Here is an 11,613-nt window from a genome sequence, read left to right on the forward strand (position 1 = left end):
CAAGTCCCTGAGAAGAAATGTGGTAGTGAGGCAAGTTTTACTTTACGTTGTCTATTACATTGCTTGTTATATTACATGAATAACATTTGCATATATAATAGTGTCCAAAAAATGAAAATATAATGACCAAATGAAGATAAAACAACATTCATGGCTTATTTTCAATACTTGAATTCAAATATTCTATTTTCCACTGAAATCTTCATGTTGTAATACATTAGTAAATAGAAAACACATCTTGAATGTACTCATAAAGTTGTTATATGCTCACGACAGGAAACCAGTTGTAAGTAAATCACCCTTCTAAGTGGTCCTAAGTCCTAAGTGGTCCTAAGTCTTAAGTTCTAGGTTTAAGGTTGCCTTCTGATCCTTCAGGGAATAAATGCTATCTCTCATTGGAATCCTTGGTCGTTTCTCTTAGTTAATTCCTACTACGATTATATAACTGTAACCTCATGTGAAAAGTAAGATCATTAAACTTAAACCAATGGCAGAGGCTGAAGGTAAAGCTTAAAACAGCAGTCATACACAAATTGTACAGCTAATTAAGCACCTTGGTCATGAATCAGGCAGCTATTCTTGAATAAAAATGTTTTTTGATAACAGCTACCAATGACTATCCTTTCCTTACACATTTAAAGGAAATGCAGAATGGAAGAGAAAAATGTACTGCATCACCATGGTTATTGGGATATTCTCTTTTTATTCCATGTCTGATTGCCAAGTCTAATGAATGAATGGGAAGAAAAGTCACTTAATTTTGATACATTTGAAGGGTATATTACTCAAGTGCTTTTCTTCTTCTGACCTCAGGAAGATGTTGCAACATTGTCATCTGCATCTGTGAAAGAAACTTGCATCAGTTGTTGAGAAAATTATCCAAACAACTTATTTCAAGAACCAAGAGGAGTAGAGTATGATAATGAGGCTTGTCTCTGAGTGGCTAAGAAACACCATGCACATTTTGTTTAAATGAAAGCTGGTGTCTTTGAGAGATTCATTTTATGGCCCTGAACAAGACACTTCTCTTCTGGTAGTTTCAAGGAACTGTGCAGGCAGGCACAAGAAATAGATATATATGGTAGGAAATGTCAATGCTGGTGTCATATTTCTGTTATGAATATTTCTATCTAATATCAATAACCAGCTAATATCCCACTGTCACACTAATGCATGCTTCTCCCATATTCTGCCTCAGATATTTTCTGTATCATCTTTGATTTCATTTGATATTATTTTTTCTTTAATTTTGTTACATTTTGTTGTATTTTTTACTTTGATCTTTCTCAAGGTCTAGAGAAGTGATTGGAAAATAACTTCTGAGTAGGAAAAAGAAACAGTGTTTTCTTTGTTGCCTGTACTTGCAAAGTGTGTTAGCTGCTTGACACACAGATATGTCCTAAAGGCTTTACACCTGTCTGCTATCTACCTGAAACATGAAATATAAAATTCTCCTGTTCTGTAGACAACTAAACAATAGCATTTCATTTCACTTTGCACCTTTTCTAAGCTCTCCTTAATATCAATCTTATTTCTGTTGCTGCTGCTGCTGCTGCTAAGTTGCTTTGGTCGTGTCCAACTCTGTGTGACCCCATAGATGGCAGCCCACCAGGCTCCTCCATCCATGGGATTTTCCAGGCAAGAATACTGGAGTGGGTTGCCATTTCCTTCTCCAATGTATGAAAGTGAAAAGTGAAAGTGAAGTCGCTCAGTCGTGTCCGACTCTCAGCAAACACATGGACTGCAGCCTACCAGGCTCCTCCGTCCATGAGATCTTCCAGGCAAGAGTACTGGAGTGGGGTGCCATCGCCTTCTCCAAATCTTATTTCTATCTGTTAATTTTATAAGAAGGGAAATCTATACAATGTATTTTCAGAGTTATTCTGATGAGCTATGCCTCACTCAGGATAAAGCCATATCAAAAGTTAAGTAAAGATGAATGTTACCATATCTGAATGAACTAGTTACTAGTATAATCTTTATTTTTACAAGTAAGAATCAGCATGACTGAGAAATTAACCAATGCTACCATCATAACAGAATTTTTGCTCATGGGATTCACTGATAGCCAGGTGCTACAAGGACTCTGTGTTCCATTCCTCTTCCTGGTTTACCTGACAGCACTGATGGGGAACCTCCTCATTATTATCCTCACCACCACTGACCAGCGTCTCCAGTCACCCATGTATTTCTTCCTGAAGAATTTGTCCTTGATTGATATCTGCTACATCTCTGTCACTGTGCCCAAATCCATCATAAACTCTCTGACCAAAAGCCATTCCATCTCTTTCCTGGGATGTGCCTCACAAATTTTTCTTTTCATTTTTTTGGCTGGCACAGAGTATGCCCTCCTTATAGTGATGTCCTATGACCGCTATGTTGCCATCTGCCATCCTCTGTACTATGAGACAACCATGAATAGAGGCACCTGTCTGCAGATGGTGATAGCATCATGGGCTAGTGGGTGTGCCTATGGATCCATTCATGTTGCAGGTACATTCTCTGTACCTTTCTGTGGGCCTTACATAGTACATCAGTTCTTCTGTGATATTCCTTCAGTGCTCACCCTTGCTTGTTCAGAAGAACAAATTCTAGAATATGCATTTGTCATTGCTAGCTGTGCTTTTGCTTTTGTATGCTTTCTTTTCCTGATTGCCTCTTATGTTTACATTTTTTCAGCTGTCCTGAGGATTCCGTCTGCACAAGGCAGGTTCAAAACTCTTTCTACCTGTGTACCCCATCTCACTGTTGTAGTATTGTTTCTCTTTTCAGGTACTGCCAATTATTTAGGGACTAATTCTAAGTCTGCATCATCACTGAGTCTCTTCATGTCTGTATTATACTCTGTATTACCTCCCAGCCTGAACCCTCTCATCTATAGTCTGAGGAACAAGGATATGAAGGCAGCCTTAGGCAAAATACTGGGTGGTAAATTGTTACTAAATATATAAGTACCCTGCTGACTTTAAATTGTATGGTACATACATTAAGTAAAGTAAGTGAAATCATTTATTGAGAGCTAGATCTATTAACATTATCATGTTTGCCATCTTTCCTGCCATAGCTATACCAAATTTACATATTCTGCAATCAATTTATATCCAATTATTTTTATATTTTTTTGTGAAGTTGAGGGTGGTCTGGGAAACACAAAATGTATTGAATGTATTCCATCATTAATTTCATATCAAAAGATTCTGTTTGTGTTATTCTGATGGTTTCATTTCTTTTGTTAATATCATCACAATTTCTTTACATGATTATATTATTTCTCCAAAATTTACACACCATGTTTTTTTCCTAGTATCATATTTTACAATCTTATTCTAGAAGTTATGAAGAAATGTAATTTTATTTTTCTTATCAAAATGCTTTTTCTTCTGTTAGAAACAGAGTAAAAGAGAATTTTTTAAAACTTCTGTTTAAAATATATTCATTAAAAATAGAAAATCAAGAATAATCAAGAATAATCAAGAATCAGTCACAAAGAAGAATCTTATGGATTGTAATAGCAAATGATGCATCACTTACTACACATTTCTGGTTAAGATGAAACTTTAGCAAAGACAGTTTAATTTTTTTTTTCCAGCCAGCCATAAGAAAGTTTATGTTTTATTTTATCATCCTACTTTTGTTTAACTTATATATTTCTAATTCTCTAAATATCATTTACTATTTTCATAGATGCATTTTTTAAGGTATTTATATATATATATATATATATATATATATCCTGTGGTCATGTATGGATGTGAGAGTTGGACTGTGAAGAAGGCTGAGCACCAAAGAATTGATGCTTTTGAACTGTGGTGTTGGAGAAGACTCTTGAGAGTCCCTTGGACTGCAAGGAGATCCAACCAGTCCATTCTGAAGATCAGCCCTGAGATTTCTTTGGAAGGAAGGATGCTAAAGCTGAAACTCCAGTACTTTGACCACCTCATGCAAAGAGTTGACTCATTGGAAAAAACTCTGATGCTGGGAGGGAATGGGGGCAGGAGGAGAAGGGGACGACAGAGGATGAGATGGCTGGATGGCATCACTGACTCGATGGACTTGAGTCTGAGTGAACTCCGGGAGTTGGTGATGGATGAGGAGGCCTGGCGTGCTGCAATTCATGGGGTCGCAAAGAGTTGAACATGACTGAATGACTGAACTGAACTGATACATATATATATTTAGTTAATTTATTTATTTTAATTGGAGGATAATTATAATATTGTGATGATTTTTGCCATACATAACACGAATCAGCCACAGGTATATGTGTCCCTCCCATCCTGAACCTTTCTCCCACCTCTCTCCCCACCTTGTCCCTCTGGGTTTTCCCAGAGCATTGACTTTGTGTGCCCTGCTTCATGCATCAAACTCACAGTGGTCATCTAGTTTACATATGGCAATGCACATGTTTCAGTGCTATTCTCTGAAATGATTCCACCCTCACCTTCTGCCACTGAGTCCAAAAGTCAGTTCTTTATGTCTGTGCCTCCTTTGCTGCTGTGCATGTAGGATCATCGGTACTGTCTTTCTAAATTTCATAGATATGCATTAATATACAGTATTTGTCTTTCTCTTTCTGACAAATAGGCTCCAGGTTCATCCACCTCATTAGAACTGACTCAAATGTGTTCTTTTTTGTGGCTGAGTAATATTCCACCGTGTCTATGTACCACACTTCCTTACCTATTCATCTAGGCTGCTTCCATGTCCTAGCTATTGTAAATAGTGCTGCAATGAACTTTGGGCTACATATGTCTCTTTCAATTCTTGTTTCCTTGCAGTCTATGCATAGCAGTGGGATTGTTGGGTCATATGGTGGTTCTATTCCCTAGTTTTTTAAGGAATCTCTGAGGTGGCTGTGCCAGTTTGCTTTCCCAACAGTGTAAAACAAAAGGGGAGCACAAATATAAATAGTAAACTTAAAACTCAGTATTTATATTTATGCTCCTCTTTTCTCTCCATCCATTCTTATCTCATTCTCTTACTTCTTTTTTTTATTAGCTCTATTTTATCTTTTTCCTCCCATTTTTTCAGTCTTTCTTTATGTTTTTAATGCTTTTCTTTCTACTTCAAACTTAATAGAAAGAGCGGAATTTTGCTTACCTTAGTGAACTGAACTGAGATAGGAAAAAGGGCTAGTATTTCATGTTTTATATACATCTTCCCCCAAACCCAGAACCCATTTAATGGTTTACATTCTCTTAAATTTCTCTTTCTTGTTTATGTTAAATATAGATTTCTCCTTTTAAAAAAGTTTTCTCTTTTAACAAATTAAGTATATTGATGAGTATATGCTGTGAAATAAAATATAATTTTTATTGAAATTACACATTAAACAAAATCAACATTATGTTTTCAATATTGTATTATAAAAATTTATGCACAAAATATAATAATAGATGGTGGCCTTTTCAAAGATAAGAGCATTATCTTTCTTTCTGCTTCTGCCACTGCTGTCCAATAGTACAAAATACAAAATGCATATGCAATTCCAAATTTTCTTCCGGCCTCTTAGAAAAAATAAATAAGTAAATGTAGCATTTTATATTAATTTTTAAATAACTATATGTAGAATATTATCATTCCAATGTAGAATGCATGCAAAATTATATATTAACTATTGTATGTATTTTCATATTTAGCCTTTCAAAGTCTGTGTGTATTTACATTTATAGTACATGTTAATTTTGATCAATTCAATATCAAGTGCTTTGTAGCCTCATGTGTGTTATGCTTGCTGTATTAGGAAGCACAGTTCTAGACTCCAGGATAGATCTCAGTTACAATTCCACAAATACTTATTTTGTTGTAACTTACTTGATTATGTAGAAATAATGCCAATTATTTTTATTAAAATGTAACTTATAATGCCATGTATATGAACTGAGTTATGCATGTGTAAATGTTGACTCATGCTTTAAAATGCATATTACTCTGAGTTACATTGAAACATAAACTGAAAGTCTTTCAATGTTGTCAGTAATAATTTTCTGATGTATGACAGATTTCTCTAGATTTTCCTCTCCAGAGCTATTCTAAATTTAAAACCTAGACTGATGTTTCATATGATGGTGTCATAATGCTCTATGTATCTCTCCAGTAAGGGGTTGACTTTATACACAATAATATTGTCAAAAACATTAACATTTTTATAAATCATAGAGCTTTGCTCATAACTAGCTGTAAAAAGTTTGGTTAAAATAATCAAAAGTGTTTGTGAATATATGTGCATATGTGTGTGTTAGATATAAGAGTCATATACAGAAATATGTTGCATTTCTTTAACAATGAAGTATCAGAAAGAGATTTTTTTTAATCCCATTTAAAATTGGGTCAAAAAAAGGCAAAACAAACTAGGAATAAACTTAGTAAGGAAAGTGAAAGATATACACTGAAGCTATAAAACATTGTTAAAGTAAATAAAAAATGACTCAAAGAAATCAAAAGATATCCCATGCTCTTGGATTTGAATAAGTCTTGTTAAAATGGCCATACTACCCATAGCAATCAACAGATTTAATATGATCTCTATCAAGTGTCCCTATTTATCCCCCTTCTGAGATAACAATTTGACAATTAGTTTACAACTATGTGTTCAAATGGAGATACAGAGCTGTCATTGGGAGAAATAACCTGGCTTGAATCAAGCGGTATCAGTTTACATGTTTGAGTAACAAGTGCAAAAAAAAAAAAAAAAAAAGCATAGTTAATTTCATGATATGCTCTTTATCCTAAGAAATAAGTGATAAAAATTCAAAGTCATAATGCCAATTGGCTCAACAAGGTGTCATGCTCTGAAGGGTTCTAATATGAGCAAACTTGCCAAACATACTTTTACTGATTTATTCACTTTTTATTTCATGTTTATAAGAACATTAATCTTTAAAAATTTTGGATTATTATAGTTTATAGATTCACATAGCTACACATTTCATTTTGTATCTTGAAATCTGTGTTAGTCTGGCAATCTATTTCTTGTAGGCCTCCAGAAAAACTTTCTCATCTTTATCAATAGCTTTAGTGGTACAATAGGTTATCCTCTCCAGGGAATAGAACATAGTGCTATTCAGCTACACATCTTCCTCAGATCCACATGGGTAATTTTAATCTAACTAGAGAGAGATAAAGGGTAACATGAAGAGGCAAATAAGAAAATATATCTTCAAAAAAAAAAAAGAAAGAAAGAAAGAAAATATATCTTCATGATCTCTCTATATATTTTTATTCACTGTTAACCTGTTAGCCATCTTCTGGGCATTCTCTTTGGTAAGAAACACTAATGAATGGAACTAATATTTCACTTTAAGGAAAATGTACATTCATGGATATAGTACATCAAGTTTTACACATGATAATAGTAATGGTAAAAATCAAAGTAAATCAAATTTATTTAAGCACAAACACATTAAACTGTACATTGCCTGGATGCAGGGAAGATATTTTAATTATAAAAACTTTACTTTCAGTTGAGTAATAAAAATCAAACAAACATGAAAACAGTAAAAAAAAAAATATTTGAGTGTATAACACTTGATCCACTTATTGATTTAAGAATTTTAATACATATAAATGTTCAAGTCCTAGGTTAAACTGATGGGATGTAGAATTAAATGTTATTTCCTCAGGAAGAGCAAGTGTAGGGAATGATTATTAGAAACATAGTATTATTAGTAGTTAAGTACGATCATATATGGAGAATGCAATGGCACTCCACTCCAGTACTCTTGCCTGGAAAATCCCATGGACTGAGGAGCCTGATAGGCTGCAGTCCATGGGGTCGCTGAGAGTCGGACATGACTGAGCGGCTTCACTTTCACTTTTCACTTTCATGCTTTGGAGAAGGAAATGGCACCCCACTCCAGTGTTCTTGCCTGGAGAATCCCAGGGACCGGGGAGCCTGGTGGGCTGCCGTCTATGGGGTCGCACAGAGTGGGACACGACTGAAGCGACTTAGCAGCAGCAGCAGCAGCAGCATGATCATATATATGCATCTGTTCAGTTCAGTTCAGTTCAGTCGCTCAGTCGCGCCCCACTCTTTGTGACCCCATGAACTGCAGCATGCCAAGCCTCCCTGTCCATCAATAGTACCACATAAATTCAAATAGGGTTACAGTATTTAGGTGTAAAATTAAGGTGGTCTTCATAGAAAGACTAGCACCTCTATCATAGTAAACATTGCTGTGTTGTCACTCTTTATACATCTTTATCTTTTCTTAAGGGTGGAAAGTTTAGTAGTTCTCATCTCTTATACAGCATTTTGGAGATTTCAAATTTTCAATAATATTTAATATAAATATACTTATATATTTATATGTCTATCTCCTAGACATATTCATATTTAATTCTTTCTTGTATTGATGCTAATATATATATTTTAGAAAACTTATGAACTTTTGCCTAAAAAATGTATGATATTTTGCTTCCAGTTGTTTGACTTAGTATGAATAGAATGCTAGATTTCTAATTTAAAAAATAGATGAGGAACAAGCAACAAAGCTTTACTGTATAGCACAGGGAACTATAATCAATATCTTGTAATAACCTATAATGGGAAATAATTTCAAAGATAATATATATTTATACATATGACTGAATCACCTTAACACCATAAGTCAAGTATACGTCAATAATGCATATATACATATATATATAAAGAAAAAAGATAACTGTATAAGCAAACAAAAAAATATACATGAGAGAGAGCAAGAAAAGGTGGGGGGAGAGAAGAGGGAGTTAGGGAGATCACTTTCAGTTTCCCTCTTCTTAAAATTAAAATAAAATATATTTATCAAAGCCTAAAGAGTTGGACACAACTGAGCGACTGAACAGAACTGAACTGAATCTTAAAGGAGGACTTCCCTAGTGGATCAGATGATAAAGAGTCTGCCTATAAAGCGGGAGACCTGGGTTCAATCCCTGAGTCGGGAAGATCCCCTGGAGAAGGAAATGGAAACCCAAACCAGTACTCTTGCCTGGAGAATCCCATGGATGGAGAAGCCTGGTGGGCTACTTTTCGCACTCAGCTTTCCTTATAGTCCAGCTCTCACATCCATACATGACTACTAGAAAAACCATAGTCTTGACTAGATAGACCTTTGTTGACAAAGTAATGTCTCTGCTTTTCTATGCTGTCTAGGCTGGTCATAACTTTCCTTCCAAGTAGTAGCGTCATATAATTTCATGGCTTCAATCACCATCTGCTGTGATTTTAAGACAATTCTTCAAATCATTTGACCCTTTCAGTTGTTTTGTCAGTCTTTTCCTTGTATTTTTTAGAGATATTTTATATATGCTACATGTGAGTTCGCTTGTCAGTTACATATATATAAAGGCTGCTTTTACATATACTTTTACCAAGAGTTGGACACGACTGAGCGACTTCACTTTCACTTTTCACTTTCAATCTTAAAGGAACCTAATCTTAAAGGAATGAGTAACGCTGGACTGGAAGAAACACAAGCTGGATTCAAGATTGCCGGGACAAACATTAAAACCTCGGATGTGCAGATGACACCACCCTTATGGCAGAAAGTGAAGAGGAACTAAAAAGCCTCTTGAAGAAAGTGAAAGAGGAGAGTGAAAAAGTTGGCTTAAAGCTCAACATTCAGAAAATGAAGATCATGGCATCCTGTCCCATCACTTCATGGGAAATAGATGAGGAAACAGTGGAAACAGTGTCAGACTTTATTTTGGGGGGCTCCAAAATCACTGCAGATGGTGACTGCAGCCATGAAACTAAAAGACGCTTACTCCTTGGAAGAAAAGTTATGACCAACTTAGATAGCATATTCAAAAGCAGAGACTACTTTGCTGACTAAGGTCCGTCTAGTCAAGGCTATGGTTTTTCCAGTAGTCGTGTATGGATGTGAGAGTTGGACTGTGAAGAAAGCTGAGCACTGAAGAATTGATGCTTTTGAACTGTGGTGTTGGAGAAGACTCTTGAGAGTCCCTTGGACTGCAAGGAGATCCAACCAGTACATTCTAAAGGAGACCAACCCTGGGATTTTTTTGGAAGGAATGATGCTAAAGCTGAAACTTCAGTACTTTGGCCACCTCTTGTGAAGAGTTGACTCATTGGAAAAGACTCTGATGCAGGCAGGGATTGGGGGCAGGAGGAGAAGAGGACGATGGAGGATGAGATGGCTGGATGGCATCACTGACTCGATGGGCACGAGTCTGAGTGAACTCCGGGAGTTAGTGATGGACAGGGAGGCCTGGCGTGCTGCGATTCATGGGGTCACAAAGAGTCGGACACGACTGAGCGACTGAATTGAACTGAACTGGACACACTGCAGTATGCTGACCTGGAGAATTCCACAGACAGTCCATGGGGTCACAAAGAGTCGGACACAACTGAGTGACTTTCACTCACTTCACTTAACCTTTTATAATGTTGTGTGGGCCTCATCCAATCAACGAAAAGCCTTAATTAAAAAAGACTGATATAAACCAAGAAAGAAAGAATTCTTTCTAAGACTGCAACATAGAAGTCTGGCCTAAATTTCCAGACTCCTGTCCTACAGAATTCAGACTCAAGATGCAGCTTCAATTCTTAGCTAAATTTTAAGCTGTCAGGCCCACTTAGAAATTTCAGACTTAGCAATCATTACTTTTGTGTGAGAAAATTCTTTCTCTGTCTTTCTATCTATAGAGAGGTAGATAGATCGATGATAGATAGGTAGATAGATATAGATATAGATGCATTTTTTGTATTGGTCTCTCTCTGTGGAAAACTCTGCCTAGTAACCATTATCTGTTCATCAATGTATCTTAGGTATTTAAGCATTTAAAAATAAATCTCAGAGACTTCCCTGGTGGTCCAGTGGCTAAGAATCCACCTTGCAATGCAGGGAACATGGGTTTCATCCCTGGTCGAGGAACTTAGATTCCACACACTGAACAGCAACTAAGTTTGCGTGCTACAACTAGAGAATCTGTGCAGTGATGAAATGAAATTCATGTGAAAGGAATTCACAACTGCTGAACCACCATGAAAAAACCTACTAAAAAAAGATACCCCACATCCAAAGACAAAGAGAAGGCAGAATGAATCAGTAGAAGGGGTGTGGTCATAATACAATCAAATCCCATACCCAGCAGGTGCTGCTACTGCTAAGTCACTTCAGTCGTGTCCGACTCTGTGCAACCCCATAGACAGCAGCCCACCAGGCTCCCCCCTCCCTGGGATTCTCCAGGCAGGAACACTGGAGTGGGTTGCCATTTCCTTCTCCAATGCATGAAAGTGAAACGTGAATGTGAAGTCTCTCAGTTGTGTCCGACTCTTAGTGACCCCGTGGACTGCAGCCCACCAGGCTCCTCCGTCCATGGGATTTTCCAGGCAAGAGTACTGGAGTGGGGTGCCATACCCAGCAGGTAAGCGACCCACAAACTGAAAAATAATTATACCCAGAAGTTATTCCACAGGAGAATTCTGAGCCCCATGTCAAACTTCACACTTGGAGGTCAGGGAATGAGAGGAAGAGTCCCTAGAGAATCTGGCTTTGAAGACCACTGGGGTCTGATTGCAGGACTTCCACAACACTGGAGAAAACAGAAGCTCCACTCTTGGAGGGCACCCACAAAGTCTTGTGCACACTAGGACCCAGAGGGGGAAAA

The 11,613-nt window shown here is 36.7% G+C and overlaps 1 protein-coding gene across 1 annotated transcript; it reads left to right on the top strand.

Annotated features, from left to right (window-relative positions):
* The first annotated feature begins 2,003 nt into the window (after positions 1 to 2,003).
* Positions 2,004 to 2,951, top strand: LOC120863784 (olfactory receptor 14A16-like). Its single transcript, XM_040240350.1, has one exon. It carries the CDS (start codon positions 2,004 to 2,006, stop codon positions 2,949 to 2,951), a length of 948 nt encoding a protein of 315 aa, XP_040096284.1.
* Positions 2,952 to 11,613: the final 8,662 nt, after the last annotated feature.

This window comes from Oryx dammah, unplaced genomic scaffold (assembly GCF_014754425.2).
Source record: "Oryx dammah isolate SB20612 unplaced genomic scaffold, SCBI_Odam_1.1 HiC_scaffold_5, whole genome shotgun sequence".
Taxonomy (NCBI): domain Eukaryota; kingdom Metazoa; phylum Chordata; class Mammalia; order Artiodactyla; family Bovidae; genus Oryx; species Oryx dammah.

Excerpts from the sequence above, each read along its gene's own strand:
- LOC120863784 (XM_040240350.1), top strand. The coding sequence starts at position 2,004 with ATGACTGAGAAATTAACCAATGCTACCATCATAACAGAATTTTTGCTC.